The sequence below is a fragment of the Phaenicophaeus curvirostris genome, chromosome 3 (genome assembly GCF_032191515.1).
Source record: "Phaenicophaeus curvirostris isolate KB17595 chromosome 3, BPBGC_Pcur_1.0, whole genome shotgun sequence".
Taxonomy (NCBI): domain Eukaryota; kingdom Metazoa; phylum Chordata; class Aves; order Cuculiformes; family Cuculidae; genus Phaenicophaeus; species Phaenicophaeus curvirostris.
Window position 1 is genome coordinate 42,579,828 of NC_091394.1, and position 19,866 is coordinate 42,599,693.

At 42.1% G+C, this 19,866-nt stretch overlaps 1 protein-coding gene across 5 annotated transcripts in view; it reads left to right on the forward strand.

The window, feature by feature from the left end:
- The window catches only part of NFATC1 (nuclear factor of activated T cells 1), a 119,970-nt gene extending 105,199 nt beyond the window's left edge, over window positions 1–14,771 (forward strand). For all 5 annotated transcript variants that reach the window (XM_069853770.1, XM_069853772.1, XM_069853774.1 and 2 more), the window contains one exon: window positions 12,216–14,771. In XM_069853770.1, coding sequence (XP_069709871.1) covers window positions 12,216–12,265 — 50 coding nt within the window. In that variant the 3' untranslated portion in view covers window positions 12,266–14,771. The remainder of the gene's footprint in view (window positions 1–12,215) is intronic.
- The last annotated feature ends 5,095 nt before the right edge of the window (window positions 14,772–19,866 follow it).

The following is a 19,866-nucleotide window of genomic DNA, read 5'->3' on the forward strand; positions in this document are numbered from 1 at the left end:
ACTGCCTTTATATGCACTTTCCATTTTTTTTTCCACAGTAGCTGTTGCCAGCAAGCTGTAAACTACCGTATATCACTCAGATTTAAGAACCTAAACTTTAAAACAAACTAAACTCTTGTTGACATTGTAATAAAAATCAGAATCGAACTGAACAGCTCAGTAAAACTGCACTTAAATTATTTTATGGATTTAAGATTGTTTTCTAGGATTCCCAGACTCCCAATACAGCAAAGTTATTTCCTCTTGGCAGATGTCTGGAAAAAAAAACCAACATTGAATGGATAAAATTATGTGGCAGACACTGGGTTGAAGCCTAAAGGGAGGAAATGGTGTCTCCCCAGCACCTGTAAATATTTGCTCTGTCTTGACCAGAAGAGCCTTTCGTCCATACTTTTAAAAAATTTCAAGGTGTTTATTTTGTGAGTTTTTAAGAAAACAGAATTTTCATCTGTCAAAACCCGGTTCCTAACTATGTGTTTATGTGGCTTTGAATGAGAATGGCAAATTTGGGTCTGACCCATATCTTTCAGACCTGTGTCCAAATGCAGGTAAATGCATGCAGTACACAAGTGCCTCCAGTTGCTGACCTTTGCTTATCTTTCATCTCCCTATTTAGCAGTTAATGTTGGGCATTGTTTCTATAATTCTCTTTTTTTTTTCCTATTCTGTAAAATGGAAACGGAGGTTTCCACCCGATTAATTTCCAGGTTTCCATTCTTTTAAAGTTTCCTCTCAAAACAGTTTGGAGTGAAAGTATTTCAGAAATGTGTGTAGATGGAAGCTACCAGAGATGTTTCACAAAAGGTGTGGTGCACAAGAAAGGCTGTTGCATGGAGCAAACCACAATCAGTTTGTGCAGCCTTTCATCAAAACCTTTGTTGCACTGTTTTTTCTTTCATCACATCAGTGAAATGTCCTTTACTGTCCCTACGGCATTGACCTTGAAAGCATTGCATTTCCAGGGTCTTCAGTGGGAGATGACAATGCTTCCTGAGTTGTGTTCATACCTTCATCACAACAATGTTTCTTAAGATTGAGCCAGGTATTGCACATCTGCAGCCCACAGCAAGGTCTCGGGGTTTGCCTGTTCTGGCTGAACTCCCTGGGGAGTGGAGAGCCACCTATCCCTCAGAGTTGCATGAATGTGTAGTTGGGATTTTCCAAAACTGCTTTGTTAGGCTCGATGCGTTCACCTCCTCATCTGAATTGGCTGACTTGACCTGAGTGACTCTCACGTAAGCAGTCAGTTTTCTTCATTGTAGCATTAATAAATTTTTTAAAGCTGCTCTTGAATTACTTTTAAAGCTTTTCCACTCATTTTGTTGCCTGGAGCACCTCTGAAAAGTGCAAGTCAAATACCTGCTGAAGTCTGGATGTGCTACCAGATGACAGCTTGGGCCATGGAAGCGCCCTGTCATTTCTCAGGTATTGAGAAGCTGGGCGTTTGGAGTCCAAGTACTCAAAAAAAGGCATAAAAGAAGTCTATCATGAGTGCTTGTTTTGAAAGAGTAATGCAAACATTTTGAATAAAATTTCAGGTCCTTAAATGTCCTCGAGAGATGCATGTTATAGCCTTGTGTTTCCCAAGTGCCTTTATCCTAGTTCTCTAGTGCTGGCCACAGCCATTGCCGTGCTTTGTTCTTGGGGCAGAATAAATTTCATCTCTAGCAGAGAATACTGAGCTTCAGCATGTTTCTTGTGTCAAGTGTGGAGCTACAGTGGGTTAGGTTACTTCTTTCCTGCGAACCCAACTGATTCTTACTGAATTTCTGCAGCTGTATGTGGTGTTTTTTTCTGTTGACGTTGTTCTGTCAGTCCAGCCTAAGGAGCCATTCTGCAGCTTAACACAGCCTGTGGGAGGGGGGAAAAGAGGAAAAGATGTTTTGCTATGTTTACAGTTCTGTCATACTGGGACCAGCTATTCTAATTTGAGGTGCTTGCTAAAGGTGGTTTTAGCATCCAAGGAATACTGGCGTCCAGCAGCTGTGTGGATGCAGTGGTTTTCACAGCCATGTCTTCTGTGCTGGGAGAGCACCTAATAACACCCTGCTAGTAGTTCCCCGACTGTGGCCCAACTTGCTTCACCTCCAGTGCAGTTCCACTAAATCAGCCTTTGTGTCAAACCTTCCCAGCCAGACTGGATGGGAGTTCTGTCATGAGGAGTTCTTTACCCGATGTAGTTAGTGTGGTGTAAAACCAATGCAAGAGTATCACTAATCACTGCCAGTATCCTTCTCCAAAGAGCTGCCACAGACAGTACATGCATTCCTCTTTGAACTGCAGTGTTCTTCAGCAACAGATGCTGCCTTGGTTAGAAGTAAAATCCTGTGGCATTATGTACAGCTTACATTGTGGTTGTGGTCATTTTGCCTGCATAATTTTTATCTTGCAGACTCTTTGCAGCCACCAGTGCAGATTCCCAGAGCTAGCCCTGCTTTGGTGCCCACTGTTGGAGACTAGCAGCCGTGTTCCATCACCTAAGGATTTCCTTCAGCTGGCATTACCTTTCCCAGACTAGCCCCCAGCAGGCTCACATGTAAAATACTTTTCCCTTATCAAACACATGAAAAAATATATTAAGCCCACCCATGCTTTCTCTTCCAAAAAGCAGCATGTGGCCACTCACTGAGTCAAACAGCGATAATTTTATCTGCTGGAGCAAAAATCCTGTGAATTAGGGGTTAGCAAACAAACCTGAGCCTTCACCACAGGCTAGGTAGGAATGTGGCCCAACAGTAGTCACCCTCCAAAACAGCACATCATGTACTGTATATGCAGCAGCATCTTAGTGTTGTCCCTGCCTCAGCACCCTATTTGCTAGGTGATGTTATTAACAGCATTGATCTTCTCTGTTTAGCTGCACTTTGAGGTTTGCTGATGAGAAGGGCTATAAAGGAAAGAGGTGCTGATCATGGCCATGATAATTGGGCAATTAGGGTCCATTTAAAAAAAAACAAACTCTCCATGATCAGGAAAAGATAAGATAGATCCTATTTTAACTTATCTCCAGGTCATTTTTGGTGTTGAGACCTGATGTTACTCCTACTGAAGGCCATCAGGATTTGGGGCTGTTTGAGTTGAAGAAGAGCTTAATGTTTCGGCCATTCTCTGCTGTCAAAAGAAAATGGCACTCAGCATTGCGTGACCCAAGATGCTCCTTTACTTCTTCCATTCATTATTTCTTTGCATTGTTTTATATGACCAGCTGCACTTGATCTAGTTTTTTTATGAACAGCAGTGCAATGTGGCTCATTTTGGAGGATTCTGGATGATCACTATGGGCCACATTATTATTTCATAAAGTCAATTAAAGAGCATACGTGCACATCCCATTGATTTGATTTAGAGCTAACAAAAGCTTCAGTAATGTGCAATTACAAGAAACTTAATGACCCCTTTATATTGAATGCAACTTCTGTGGCACCTAATATGCTTTGATGAATTGCTCATTACGTGCAACGTTGGAGAAGCTTCCAAGATGATTAATAATTGTATAATTGATACAGAAATTCAGTCTGATTCGCCTTTTTTTTTTTTAAACTCTGTAATCAGTAAGTCAAAGAGATTATGGATCCTCTCTAACTCCCATTTATCCCCCTGTACTCCCAGAAATTTTTTTTTTTTGCGAAGCTGATCTGTTGTTTTTCCAGCATATGGAGAAACCCCTTCTTGAATTGTGTGGAAAGGTCTGGCCTGATACAAGATTGGTGTGTAAGGTCCAATAGGCTGGTGCCTGCTGCCAGCAGAAATTGTTCGTGATGGACTGGATCTGTGTGCGTGGGAGGCTCCTTTGGCAGGGCAGGAGGTGCTTAAGTAGCAGCCGCCATCACTGGGCTGAGGGCTTTGCAGCATAGTCCAGACCCACTCACTGTCTCCTGTTCACTGCCTGTAAGCTTTGGGAGCTGCCAGCCCTTGGGGCCATCAGGAGGGCTTTAACCTTGCCCTTCTAGCTGTGGGATGCTTTGAGAGCCTCGCATCTCAAGGGTTGCCCGGCACTGCGGTTAATTCCCAGTTGTGAGGTACAGCAAACCTTGTGGGATGAGATTGGAAACATTAGAGTAAAAAGGGATAAAGGAATTTTCACTCCTGTTACACTTGGGGTTTAATAAATACTGCCAGGGATGGCTGGAGACTCAAAAACAGGCAAATAGAGAATTTCTTTAATATTGTTTTGATTTTGAATCCACTCTTGTCATGCTTCAGGGCATAATTCATGAGCTTTGCATACTGGGGTCCAAGAGCACTATTTTACTGTTGAGTGCCAAACTGGAAAGTAAAGTTAATTGCCAGGATCAGTTTGCATTACTGCATTTTTTATGGCAGGGGCAAATTTCTGTTGTCTCTAGCAAAGCAGTGCATGTTCTTCCTTATTCCTTCCTGACTGGTACCCACAAAGCTTCCAGCAGTACCAGCCGTGGGCTTTGGCTGCCTTAGGTAGCATTTGCATAGTTCTTCTGTCATGTGGAAATTTTGTGTAAAACGTAAAATATGTCTGTTTTGTTTCCCTTACAGATGCTCTTAGGAACGTAAACACGTAATTTTGGTTAAAATGTGGTTTATTTGTCCGTTGCCCAGCCCTACCCTCACACGCGTGTGTATGTGTGTGTCAAATGTGGCTTGCATCATACCGGGACAGATCCTGCAGACACTGCAGCCGTAACTCCAGCCACTCCAGGCAAGGTTGGCCTCATTGAGGGCTACTGAAAATTCCTTTTGAGTCTCTGATTCTTTGGTATAAAAGCTAAACGAGGTCAAGTGCAACTACCCTCAGACTGGGAGTAAAAATGAGCTAAAGTTCAGACCCCAGAGTACTGCTAATTCTTAGCAGCCACGGAATTCATCCCTAAGTGTTTGCAGAGCAAGAGATGCGGGGCTTTCCCGGGGTTACATATGGGAGGGATGTAAAAAATCCAAACCAGGAGTTTTGGTGTGATAGGATGGGACTAATTTAGTCTGGGCACCTAGTCAAAGCCCCAGTTAAATTACTGTCACACAGTGCTGTCATCACACTGCAGCAAGGAACCTTTTCCATTAGCCCTCCGCAGTGCAGCCACTGTGGGAGATTTTGTGTTATTTGGAGTTGTTGAGCTAAACAAGGCAGGGAGTAGAGCAGGTAGAAAATGACTCCATGTTAATAACTGTCATGCATAACAATACTATCTATCATTCCAAGGCACTCATATGGGAGAATCATGTTTTATTAAAACCTGCTACTTGTTGTCACTCACTTGCTCCACTGTCCTATTCACTATCTCCAAAAATAGCATACCCTGTGGTGGTGTCTTATTATGATTAAACAGATAAAAATAAGTTTAAGGTTTAAATGCATCCAGGACACCTGAGGTAATACAAGATCTGACTTCTTTATGGAACATGTGAAGTTATATTTTCCATTGCTTCACATGTCTTGTTTGGTTTAGTTTTTAATTCAGTAAGCTTTAATGTGATCTATAGTTTTGCATGACAGGCTGTCACCTCAGGAATTTGTAACACTATTTTCTGATTTTTTTCCTTGTTCACAGGACAATGCTTACTTGCTTTTAAAAAAAGAATTTCTCTAAGATAGCCCTGTTTTTTTCAGTTATTTAAGTAATGATTCTGTGTTGTTTGCTGTAGCTTTTATATGTCAGAAACCACTGCTGCTTATTAGTAATGAGGAAGTAGGTATCCTGATAAAAACTTTAGGATTTCACTCTTGTGTTGGAGCTAATACCAGTAGCTTCATTTTGTTCCTTGCTTTATATATGTCTATATTTAGCCATTTTTCTCTTTAAATAAAATCTGTACATGGAAATAAGATAAAACACTTTTTTCCTCCTGTATTTCTGCTTCCCCTGCATTAATTTGTGACTTAGAATTCTTCAGTGATGCCAACATGTGGCATTTCATCTGAAATGAAGGGCGTACAAGAGCACAGGAGCCTGATGGAGCAAGATGTGGCATTGCTGGTGGAAAAATCCAAGGGCAGTAATTAGAGGCAGCAAAATTAATGTCGTACTATGAAGCATTACTACAGGTAGTATGGTGTCAGCATCAAACTGATAGACTCCAGAGTTACGTTTCCCTGTCCCTGTTTATATGCTGAATAGTGACAGTGTGGTCAGAGCTGTACCCTTGGAGAGGAAAGTAGAGTTCCCCCTCCATGATGCTCGTGAACAATGAGCTGTTGCCAACAGTGGAAATTCGGAGCACTTAGGGTTTATGTCCACCCTCTGTAATGAGATTTGTGGAGAGATCCCTGCCCTGGGAGTCACTGCACCTAGATGTGCAATGTGACCCACATCAAACATGGTACAAATGTGGTATCCAAACATGGCACTGCATTGGTTGTGCAGTTACACCCATCTGAAAGATGAAGCATTATTGTCTGGGCACATTGGAATCCGGGCATTATTTCACACAGGCTTTTCATACATGTAGCTTGAAAGATGTAGCTGGTATTACTTGTACTTTTCATGACATATGCATCAGTCAGAGCAGGTTGCTTTTTTGCCTTTTCAGCAAGAGACCGTTACGGCAGCTGAACCTCTTGCTTCAGTGCTGCCCCATGGTAGAGATAATGGTCCCCAGTGGTCACAGGTGGAGGTAAAGTAACAAGCAAATGTTGGTTAGTCAGCTGTGGAAAAGTTTGACATGACCCCAATGGCCTAGATGTCTTGGGATCTGCCACGTGGTTCTTATTGATGAGGAAACAAAAACTAACCTGAAGAAACTGAGCTGATGCTGTCACTATTTATGCAGGAACAGGGACCCATACACATCTAGTGAGTCACAAGGTGTCAACTGTGCATAAAACCTCTCAGTGCGCATTTGCATTAACTCTATCACGTCCCTTAAAATTAAGAGTGGAGCAGGGAACCACGAAGCTCACTTGTGAAAGAATAGTGTACTATCGGAAAGTAGTGCAACAGTAAATGCACCCCACAACTCTGCTACTCAGTCTCCTTGTAGAAAGCTCTCTGGGCTGCTGATGAAGTGGACTGAAGTCAGTGGAAAGATGGTCATTGACTTCTGCAGCATTTGATGTGTGATATGTGAAAAGACAGCAGCTTAACCTGGCCAGAAACTGGAACCTTAATGTTGCCACTAACAACATGAACAAAGGTGGGATATGTTTTCAAAGTGCCATCATTCGGTCCCAAAACTGTAGACTCAGCTCTTTGCAATTCTGGGTCTGACCCTGACTGTGAGTTCACCTTCCATTTTTTCACACTCTTGGAAAACATTTACCTTTGTGAGTGTGAAGTCTTCCCAGATCTCATATTTGTGGCCCCAAAGAGCTCCCCAGTGGTGGAATCACCCTGCATATGCCTTCTCGCCACTCCCTGCACTGCTGGCCTAGTAGTTTCTTTGATCTGAGTGAGACCAATATCTGAGACTGAAGGTAGAACTTTATCTCAGAAGAATGGGTATTTTGTTAAAGCAGAAGTCCACAATGTTACCCATATTAGTAGTCAGATACAAGGAAAGTAGAAGTCTGTAGAAATCTAAAGTTTTGCGAGTTGATGGAGTTCACATACAACCACCAAATGTTCCAAATATTCCATTTCCTATGAAGCTCACATCTATATATGGAACCCCATTTGTTCAGATATATCCGGTTGTCCTGTTTGTGTAGGAACCCAAACTGTTGCATTGGTAAGACACTGATTTTGCTAATTAGTAAAGCAAAAGTTTCCATTGCAAGGGCATTTTAAAGTAAAATTAAATACAAGAAAAAACTCCTCATTAGACTAAAATGTGGTGCAACTGCTCACCACATCCTGCTACCTCATCATCTGCTATTTAGCAAAGGAAAGGTTCCTCTTTCAGGCTCTTTAACAGGTAGACTGGTCACGTGTTTCTTGAGTTTCTCAGCATTATTATTTATTTTTGCTTTCTGTCAGTGGAAAAGCTGAACATGACAATGGAAAATACCAGTTGAGGGAAGGCATTGTGGGGAACTGTAGGTGTTAGCCATAAAAGCTTCAGTGGCTCCCGTCCCCAAAGCCAGCAGAAAAACAGTGGCAAAAAATCTGATGACAAAGGTGCTGCAAATCATTGTACTCAGCTGTTTGATCTGATAGGGATCAACCTGTTGCTTTAAGGGAAGTGTTGTGCTGTTCTAGGCATTGAAAATTAAACAACTTGAATGTTATTCCAAATCTGCTGCTAAACTGTATGTAGGGCCTCCAGCAAAGCAAGCAATATTTTAGGTCTTGTCTGTCCTGTCTATAAAATGGGTCTTTTTGAGTTCTCATTTTTATTTTGTTTTAAAAATGACTGTAACACCTTTGCAATCTTTCTTTGAAAAATATTGAACTCATTCAAAACAACTACTCCTGGAACAGTAGTACAGACATGAATGGATGTGTTTCCATGCAACAATGAATTAAAGACCAGTATTTGCGTTAGGAATGAAACTCAAACCCAGGCAAAAATTCTGCCTGCACTGAATTACTGCTCTTCTGTGGAGTGCGCATAATCCTTTTGGAGTAACAGGTTTGTAAGCCAAAACTTGAGCATCCAAGGCAGCCACTAGCCGACTCTCCTCAATTATATAATAAATATTTCGCTAGAAAGGTGGGAACTGATAGAAAAATGCCACGTATTTTCTCTGCACGAGCAGTTTATCTTACCTCTCTGCACTGGTCCTACAGGACCAAGGGACCAAATGGAGCCCTGGGGATACTACAAGGAAGGGATGTGATGCATGGTAAAGGAGATAGTGAACGGAGAACAGTGAGCTCCTTCACACAACATAGGAATGAAGTTATCAAGAAACAAATTTAAAACGAAAACACAAGTACTTTCTCCATGAGCACATTCTTAAACTGTGGAACTCATTGCTGCAGTAAACCATGAAGGCCAAAACGGGTTCAGAAGATTATTAGAAAATCTAATGGAAGAAGGGTCATCAAAGTTCACTGGAAACAGGGATGCAGATCTCCTCTCGTCCACTAAGCCTTCTGGCAGAGTAAAGATGTACTGAGACAGCATCACTGACAATGTGCCTGATTGCTATGATATTTCCCAAAGAATTGCCTGCTGCTCTTGAGGTAAATGCAACACTGGTACAGGCAGACATACAGGACACTTTAGCAGAGCTCTACCAGTGCACTTTGTGTATGCTTGCCACCTGGTTTTCCCCTGTTCCCACCCACTGGCGGGCTTTCCTTCCGGCCTCAGGTGCCTCGGTGGGCAGCATGGGAAAACCCACTCTCAGCACACTTCCCCTTTCAGCTCTCATATTTAGTGCTCTCTGCTAGGGGTCTGCCTCCACAACATTGGCTGCTTTGCTGGATCATATATTACTTAACACTGGGCCTTATGCTTGCAGCCTTTTCCCTCTCTGTAGATATTTTCCACTGTATCATTGGGAATTTTTGCATTTACAGCACTGTGGTGGGTAAGTGGGAACAAGTGACAGTGAAATAAAGATGTGTGCATGGACTGCCATGGATGAGGGAGATGTTGAATTTTTGGTTATTTTGGCCCCATTTAATTGTGAGATTTGGTGGCAGTGGACACAGTTTGGTTGAGGTTAAGCTGGTGATTCCATACTAACATTGCGTAGTGACTGTTTCTGAACAGCCCTCAGATATTGTTACACAAGGATACCAAACTTGACTGCTGCTCATCAAGGTAGCAGAAGTTCACCTCTGTTAAGTAAGTAACACATAATAAAAATAAGAAGAAAGCCAAAGGTCTATTCTATATCCTGTTGGGGTCAATAAAAAAATCAACAGTGATTTCAGCTGGGAAATTATTAGTTTGGGTGCTGAGATCTGGAGAGACCATGACCATAGGACCGTAGTGGTCTCATGGGTGAGCCAAGGGCAATTGGTCTCCTGTCTGAAAGAAAAAGTCATATCCTCTCTAGGGTAAACCATATGTCCTACAGCACTTGAGTGACAGAGGAGTCAGCTGAGTATACCTAGTGTGGCTGGGAAGGGCAGCCTCTTGGGTGCCTAAGCTGATTTTGGAGATGGACCTTTGGCTCTTAGACCCTCATGTCATCAAGTTGCTTCTGAAATACTTTTGCTAAATGCTTTAGTAGAGAAATGCATGGTCTGACAGGCTGGAGGATGTTCATTTTGAAAGTTTTACTGAATCAATCAAGCAAGATTACCTCAGCTTGTGCTATAGCTTTCATCTGAAACTCAAGATACCTGAGTGCTAATCCTGACTGAGATGGGGAGCTCCTCTGTTTTTCCACCTCCCTGTTCAAATCTGTGAATTACCGGTGATACTTATATTCACATTTTACAGAAACCCTGTGAAGATTAGTTATTTAATATTTCTAAGCACTGCTTGTACATTGACTGAAGATTTCCTTCAGTAGTATCTTAATTTTATTTGGTGTAACAGAAAATTTGAGGGAAAGTTAGCAAAACCGTCAATCTCTGACCCATATTAGGAATTATTCTCGTGGTTATGCTTAACACCAAGATACCACTGTGTATTTTTGCTGCATATTCAATGCTGCTTTGAGATGTTTACCCATGGAACTATCTTTATAAAAACGTCACGCAAAAATCACCCCACAGAAGTGCACTGTTTGCATTCAAGGCAGAGACTTAGTCCCGAAAGCTGTCCAGAGTCTTGCAGCTTGTAAATTGGGTAGCACTTCTTGCTGCGTTCAGATATGTGCAGGGCAGCCTTTGTTTCAGAGCAGGACTTGCTTGAATTTTTTTCTGCTGTTTGGTAATATTAAAGATGAACTCCACAGCACTCTAAAGAGAAAGAACTTCACATCTCATTTCCATGCCGCTCTTAGTTTGCTGCCATAAATAGGTAGTTACAAGTACAACTGATATTTCCTTTCTGAAGTACAGTTCGCGTATCCATTGGTAGAAGTGGTTTTGGTGGCCAGGACCTGTGACACAAATCCTGACTGATTCATATGTTGCAATTACTAAATGGGCAATGGGTTTGCAGGGGAAAAAAAAAGAACTAAAACAAAAACTGAAAACAAACAACACTAAAAGAAACCCCCATCTTCTTTTTTCAGGAAGTTGGTTTTGGACAGGCTTGGTCTTTTCCATTAAACACATGAAGTTATCTGGATGGCTGTGAACAGCAACCCACAAGGAAAGGAAAATGCAGGCTTTTCCGTAGTGCTTACATGACATGGGCATGTGTTTCCCACTCACAGTAATGTTGGGGAAATTCAGAAGCGATGATAGCCTTACTGATAGCATTTTATCTATCTTCATGTCAATCGGGTGGTGGCAGTTGCAGCAGGGAGGTGGAGTGGAAATAAGAGGGATGTTGTGTAGTCTACTGTAGATGGCCTTTGCCAGGTTCAGTCATTTCCTGTCCATCTGCCAAAAATCACAAGCTGATAAATGGACATAATTGGAGTGTGGGAAACTATTACTTGATGGTCTGCAGGGGAGGGGGAAAAGAATGAAAGAAGACTCGTGAATGCAGAAAACAACACTTTATCAGTGCAGATGCAGTCTGACTGGCTGATGCTGAGATAGCAGACTTTATTCTTTTCTCTGACTCTTAGGAAGGGTTTTAACTTGCTCATCCCTCCAATCTGTCTATGCAGATAGGAGTGAAGAGTATGTGTCCAGTGTGTGGGTCACCACAAAAGGAGGGTATATATTTACATATACTGGTCTCTTACACCAGCTCCAGGGAATGGGCAAGCATGCAGCAGTTTCTACTCTTCTTCTTTTTCTTCTTTCTGCCCCCCCCCTCCCAATATCATCCCACAGTGGAAAAAATCTAGGCATTCTATCTAGGCATTGCAGCTGCGCATACTCAGATTCTGTGGCTAGCAGCTCTCTGCCATCAGCACCTATCAAGGCTAACGTACTTTCCAAACAGCTTTCTTTATGGCAGAAGTAGATTATTCTAGGATTTCCTCTAGTTCTCTCTGCTTTACGTTTCCAAGACAGATCCTAGAGCAAATGAAATGTTGTGTCTGAAACTGATTTGAAATGTTAAATATGTTTGATGCAATCAAGGATCCAGGCTGCTGCTGGTTTTGTGATGTCTGGTTTTACACAGTATTTAGCATGTTAATAACTTTGTTTAATCCTGCTGTTTTGCACTGTGATCAGCCTACACTAGCTATCATATGATATTATGCTTACTGTTTAGAGCTGTACTGAAGCCCTCAAGGAATGGATGCAGGTTTGGGAGGGCTGTGTACTGAAGAGACTGACCTGCAGCAGTGAGATGCTAATCGTTTCCTTTTCTCTTTTCTTTTTTCTTTGCAGTAAATGAAATCATAAGAAATGACCTTTCCAGTACCAATGTCCATTCATAGCTTTCAATTTGGGCCTGGTATGAAATCCACACACACTTCTGACTTGGCTGGTGTGTCAACTCAAGTAGAGAGATACTGAATAAACTGAAGATGTCTGGTACCACTCTGATCTTCCACCTTACTGAATGTCAGGAACCGAAAATTTACCTCTTGCTTACAAAGAAGTAGCTCCACAGCTTCAACTGATGAAATGGCTTCTTTAAAGAAAATCATCTCAAAAGAAAAAGGGAGTACGCTCCGAGATGGCGCATTTCATGGGACAAAACTAGGAAACTCAACAAAATCTGAGTGCTTCTTCCCAGTGCTATTCTTTTTGGTATGGCACCACTGGAATACAGCCCTGGAAGTGCCTTATTTTACCAGGTTGTGGCATCAGGGCATTTTTAATAAGCTTTGAATTTGCTACCGTTAAAAGTGTTGGTAGGTACAGAAGCTTGCATTCTGGAGAGTGACATTTGGAAAAAAGTGTAAGACTCCGCAACAAAGTAGGGAGAGCAATCCCTACTCCAGTAAGAAGTGTTTATGAATTCCAGAATTTCCTCAGCTTTTCCTGTGCTGTAATGTACAGCCTGTTGCCTTATTGACAGTGTGTTTCAAAAGCCTCCTGATTTGTCATCTCAGCTTTCTTTTGCATATTGTCTTTATTATGTGCTAATGAATCATAGGGTTGTTAGTAGTAGCATGTTAAGATTTTGATTTTAATCTGACTTCAGTCATAGCACAAGTGAGTTGAATAGCACAAAATAAAAAAGGTTGATGGACAAAAAATTGAAATCTATCTATTACAGGATAGATGAATGTGTATGCATGTACATACATACTAGTATATGTGCATATATTTATATATGACAAATAATATAGATGATTGCCTAGTGAAGGCACTGAATTTAGCAATAATTTCAATTTTTGAGAATGCATTTCAGATTCACAACAAATATTTCAGCTGCTTCTTTTGAGGGTTTGTTGCACCTAAAGCAGGTATGCATTTTCTTTCCTCATGCAGTTAAGCAAGCACTTTAGATAGGCAAGAAGGATGCATACAAGATACATGTTATTTACCAAATGACGAGTTATAGTAACTGTAAATACCATTATGGAGGAGTGTAAAATAATTGTTCAGTTATAATGTTATTATTCCGCAGAAGCCTTATAACTCTCTGCTACATGTATGAAAAAGAATATTACCAAAAAACCGCAAAGGTTTAATATGCAGCGCTGTATAGTGTGTTTTCAGATTAGCTAATGTTTCTGGAGCTACAGGTAGGCAAGTAGTGTAGCCTTTAACATCGTATTTTTTACAATCAATCACTTATTATATAACTAGCAGCAACTATTATTTCATATAACCAAAAAAAAATTAAAACCACCAAAACTAAAATAAAATAGCATGACTTAAATTAAAAATGTCTAACATTAATATTGTGCCTTAGGAATCTATGCCCTCTTCTGGAAATACACCTGAACTACACCTCCATGCTGGGGTGGCTCCTCAACTCTAAGGTAACAAAGTTTGAGCAGATTTCACGAAAAGGTGAAATCCAAAACATTTTAAAACGCTATTCTGTATAATTCTATCTTACTTTCTTTAGAAATAAAAAAGAAAGCCATATTTGTCACATTTGCACATTACTGTGAAGACATGAGAATATAATATGGCTGTATGTACATAATTGTGTTGTTATTCATCATCATAATAGTCTGTTATTCCTCATCTGTTTAATCCCAGTTATTTACCCTGTATTTAGCATTGTAGACGTTGCATGAAACATTTCTTATAGACTACCATATGAAAAGTTAAAAAGCTTGACAGTTGTCAGCTTGACTTGTAGCTAGCAAATAGATCCAATAAAGCAAAATGTTTTGCTGGAAGCTAGTCTTAGAGTGGTTCATTTTATGTTATCTTGACAAATCTTCCTTTCTCTTATAAAATAAGCATTTTTACTTTAAATACATACATGTAAGTATGTATCCCCATCTCTTCTATTGGAAGCTGTTTGAATCCTGCAGCATTCTGCTAATATAACCATCTTAGTAAGGAAGTAAATTTTCTTGTCAACAGATTCTTCTTCGTTTCCCCCCTGCATTTAAAGACATTGTTGCCAAGGACTGAAAATTATATAAGTCCCAGATTTTATTCTCTCAGTATTTCAGAAATGTTAACAGAGTGTGCACAGAGGAATCACTGGTTATGCTAAAGCATTTGTTTATTCCTATACATAAATACCTTAGGTGAGGCTTTTACAGTACAGGACAATACACACACACATCCTTCCACATGTTTACATTTCAGCAGTAATTTAGTGAGGTTTTCAATGGTATGGTTTGGATATGTTGCACGTCCTTCATCTTTTTTTTTTGTTTTCCTCTTCAAGCTATTTTGGAAAAAAACCACCAAACCAAAAGAACCTGTTACTTTTAAGCCTGGATAATGGAAGATTATGCATCTCTTGTATATGTATTCATAAAAATAAAAACGAAAGCGGAAATATTTCCCGTATGAAACTGCTATCTTGTTTCTGTATGTGTGTTCTGGCTGGTGCTGTCAGTTTACAGAAATGGTTTTCATCAACCATTTTTGAAAGCAAAGCAAAACCAAGAAGTCACAACACTGAACTTTGAGCATAATCCTTGCAGATGTGTTCAAAAAGACTTTTGCCAGTGATGAGTCTGACTATTAAAAAAAGCCCTCTGGATGAATTTTAATTGGTGAAACAAACTACCTTATTAATCATACAACACAGTACTTGCATCTGTACGTATGACTTGGACAACAGTTTCTTTTAGTCTTCCTGGAACTATTTCTGAAATGCATGGGTCGCTAAGGGCAGGCTTTGAATCTGTGGTCTTCAGTGCAGTAGATACAAGAGACATTTTTGTTAGGCTTGAGGCTTTTGTAGCCCTATGAGGGAAGTGATGCCCACAGACTGGCAGGAGGGGATGACTTGCCACGAGCTGCGTATGAGCAGTGCATCTGTGTGATGGATCTGATCTGTATTATAGAATCATAGAATCATAGAATAACCAGGTTGGAAGAGACCCACCAGATCATCGAGTCCAACCATTCCTATCAAACACTAAACCATGCCCCTTAGCACCTCATCCACCTGTGCCTTAAACACCTCCAGGGAAGGTGACTCAACCACCTCCCTACGGGTCCTACTTCCTGAACCCCTCCCTCTGCCCTACCCCGAAGGAGAAGGGGCAACAGGAGGCTGTTGAGTTAGTCAAAGCTGGTCTGAACATGGGTCTGGGTTTCCGGTTACTCCATCAGATGGTGCATTTATGCATACCAATACGTGATACCTGATGGGGAGGTCATACAGAAACACTGGAAAAACCTGAGCTTCTTTGATTTTTCTAGACCTAAGGCAAGTTATGAAGTATATAAGCACAGTAGCATGCCTACCACAGGGGTCCTTCTTTAGGTAAGCATTCAAACATATTTCAAAAATTTGCCAAGAAGAAGGAGACACAAATACACATTTTAGCCTTTGCTGAATGAAGAAATTTCTCTGCCTTGGATTTGTCTTCTTGTGAGTAGATGGTGGCACACCCTGCTCACTGTCACACGCTGTCACACCTGGCTCCCTTTGGGCTGCTATTAAATCTCGTGCAATTTAAGGAAAGGCAGATGCTCCCAGGGCCATTAAAACACAGATACAGTCCACTCTTTAGAGGTCAGTCAGATTGCTCTTTGCTTTCCTGTCTGGAGGGTAAAAATAGTGATATTTACTCCTCATGTGGACTGTGTGAAGGATATTATTGGTGAGGTTCCTGGAAAAATGAAAATACTGAAAACTCGATCCCAGTGTCCACCAGAGACCATAGCATCATTTTGTACCAAAGCAAAGTGTCTCATGACAAACTGAATTCACCCAAACATACATTGGTCATCATTGTGCAACCTGGCTTTCATTGAGCTTCTTTTCCCTCTCATTGCACACATCTCCTCCTCAAAGCACAGCAGACCTGAGCAGGGTTACATTAACCTCATCTTGATTGGACTTCTTTAGGCAAAAGTAACCTTTAGCAAACTCCAGGATGACTCCTTTCATTCATAACCAAAGCAGAAGGTGAATCCCACACATCTATCTGGTACTGTTTGACTAACTAGCCTTGCAGGAGTCATGCCTTTAAGACTTTTCCTTTCCAGCTGAAAATGGCGGAGCTGTGCTGCTTAGCTAAGCTAAGCCTTCCTTCACCATGTGTGTAATTTTATTGCAATCATCCCTGTAAATCTATTGGATTTGTTTCAGTAAAAATAAAACAAAATCCCTCTCGTCAAGTGTATTACAGAGGAGTGTTAAGGTAAATGGCATAAGATCTTCTTGGTTTTTGGAGCTCTTTTTTAAACAAATAGTCTAATTTTATGTCATAAGCAGTGATTGGACTGTTCATGAAACTAAATGAGTCCTATCTTCTCCACGTTTGCACATGCTCATCCAATACTGAGGTCAAGTGTTTGCCTGTTTTAATTTGTCTGTATTGTTTCCTCTTTATGAGCAGTTACTGTTTTCTGCTTTGAGTCTCTTTCTGAAAAAAATAAAAGGCTTTTGATTCTCTTCAGGTAGCCAAATAATTTGTTCAGAGCTGATCAGTTACAGATTCTCATAATGTTGGCTTTAATTACAAGCTGTTCTTGATTCCAAAACCAGCTTTATTTTGGCCAAAAAGACTGTATTTTTGGACTGTGCAAATACATGGAGCTTTAACAATTCAAATGTTTGTATTTTCAGGATTTAAAGCAACTGGTAGTATACCTGGCACTTGCTGTCGCCCATGGGCAAATTAGCTTTTGCCATTTAAAGTGAAATGTTGCTGACTGTAGCACTTCCTTAGCTACTTTCAGGGACAGGCAACCCACAAGCCAGTCTTTGCAGATGTGGCAAATTAATTTTCAGCCGTTTTAGAAAATTCTTTCTTTTTCGGCTTGGGGAAAGTGTTTCCAAACATGCCATCAGGATCAGTTTCCAGCACCTCTTCTGAATTAGTTTCACACTTGCAGCTCCTGTACCCAGCCTGTTTCCAGCACTGCTGACAGAGGACTTCTGGGTCAAAAAAACCAGAAAGCAAACGCTGTCAATGAGTATTTGTGGCAGAGCTGTCTTAGTCCAGGGCTTACTCTCAGCCCCATGGGCAGGTCACTGACTTGCCTTCCCTGGTCTGTAGTCTCTCTGATGGGAGCAGCCACTCAGCTGGGCAGTCACGCACCAGCAGGTGACTGTTTTAAGCATCTCCAACTATGCCGCCCCCTGCCCAGCTGGGGTTGCCCTGTACATGCCACTGGAGCCACCACCTGTCCATGATGCTGAGGTTGTTTGCAAGCAAGCCCTTGGCACCTGAATTAAGCATGGGCTTGCCTCCACTGGCATCACTTTCTTAGCTTCCCCACAGCAGTTTCTGACAGCTCCGGGACCACCCTTCACCCTCAAAATGATCAGGACAGGGATGTGGGGACTCACCAGCTGAGAAGTTGTTTGTGTGCCATCCTGGGAGGTCCCAGGAACACAGACTGCATTTCCAGATGCATTTTTAAGCCCTACACTGGTGACAAACCTGATTCTGGGGTGTGAAATCTCCAAGAACACCTGCAGCAGAGGGCAAGGAGGGGAGATGGAATTCAATGAATTATTGCTCCTGTCAAGCTAGGGTACATTCCAGTGACACCAGTTTCATGGCACTGGGGGAGAGCAGCAAACTCTGGGCCTCATCAGAAAATATTTCAGTGCTTGGTAGGAATTTTCTAACTGCAAGTTTTGGGGTTTTTTGGTCTGGTTTGTTTTGGTTATTAATAAGTGACTTTTCTTCCAATAGGAATTCTTTTGCTCTAATTTTTTTTTTTTATTTTCTCCTTACAAAATACAAACCACATATTATTTGGGGTCAGATTGATCCAAGCTGCACCTTCTTTCCTCTTCATCCTCCTCCAAATCTCTGGGCTGGGCTGCTTTCCCAGACAATGATTCCCCCTCCACCCAAGCAGAGCCACACAGGCGTCATGCATACTGATTCTGCTTAATTTCTTGAATGGTTTCTTTGCAGGAAACTCCTCATGGATCTTTCCTGTCTCCCTGGCCTCCTTCCAGGGCTCCTGCCTGGGCCAAACTGATCCAGCCCACTGCTCTCATCTTCCTGGCAATCTCTTCTCTTTATTATTTTTTTACTATAAGCTTGTATATTTTATCCTATCGAACAGATTGACACTCACTGGATGAAGACACTAAATTGAAAGCGCACCTTTTGGCATATTGAATGTTTTCCACAGGCAGCCACTCCTCTGGTTTTTAATCCCATTTGCATAGCTGGGGCCACTGGGATAGCTTCCATCCAATGGTGAGCTCTTTGCAAGGTACTCCACAGCTAGAGGCTGAGATGCTGGCTGGGTGCATAGAGGGGACAGAGTTCATCACAGCTGTTACAGGGCTTTTTAGCTCAAGGGACCTCATGAAGGACCTCACCAGCTGAGCACTCCCCACTCCTGCTGCTGGATGGACTGTTCTGAGCAAGGGGCACTGAGCCTCTTGCTCCAACCCACAGCAATCATCTTGCTCTTGACAAGGTTTTGTCCCCCGCCATGTGGGGGATTTGTGGTAAATCCTTGGCAACCTCGTAATTTAGTGGTGGTAATGGTGTTGCAAAAAAGTGTGATGTGGGGTGAAGAGAAAAAGACACAGAGGGAGGAGGAGAAGGGCCACATGACATTAACCTGATTGCGGGCAGGGCAGCAGAAGCCATGAGCCTATTCTCCAGTGATGTTGTGGGCCAAGCAGCAGGGGAGATCCACAGCAGCACAACCCATGAGGGTTGTGCTGCCCCAGCTAGGGGAAAGCATATGGCAAGAACAGCCACAATTCAGTGCACCCATGGAAACAAACTCTGTGCCAGCATGCCCCTGGGACATGCCCCAGGGAGATGGCCTGTCACTATCCTTCTGACAGGTGCTTGTCAACGTGATTAAAGTGGGTTTATGGTGCTTTCACCATCCAGAAGTGTGAGGAGGACAGGAGTGAAGGGCTGCAGGGCCAAGACTGCACAGCAGCAGCAAAGGGTGGGAGGAAGTGAACTCTGCCTGACTCCAAGGATGAATCTGCATGGGTGGGTTCTTCTCTCTTTAACTTTCCAACTAGATAGTGTCATCTGGGCAGAGAAGCTATCGGGGGACCACCAGCATCGTTTCCCTCTCCTTCCTTGTCTTCAGCAGCAACACTGCCCTTTCAGCAGGGAAGTGCCCCAGGGAGAAGGATGCACCGCGTGGTTTTGGGGTGCTCTGATGCAGCTTCTCAAGTGGCTCCCACTGACCTCAGCCATACAAATGAGAACCTGAGCATCTACACGAAGACGCAGGGAGTTTCTGGCTTGGTTTTCCCTGCAGTACATGTTGCTATAGATGCTTTAGAAAGTCGATTTCAAGAGTGATGAACAAGACTGGGAAACTCTTGCTCTCCATTTAGAAAGTCAGTAGTTTCAGGGTTTAACCCATAGGGCATGAGCACACAAATGTATGCTGGAGGGACAGTACCTGGGTGCTGCTCTCCTAACAGCGCTACTTGCCCACTGAACCACAGCAGTGAAGCACTTGGCCCATACCAAAGGCCATCTTC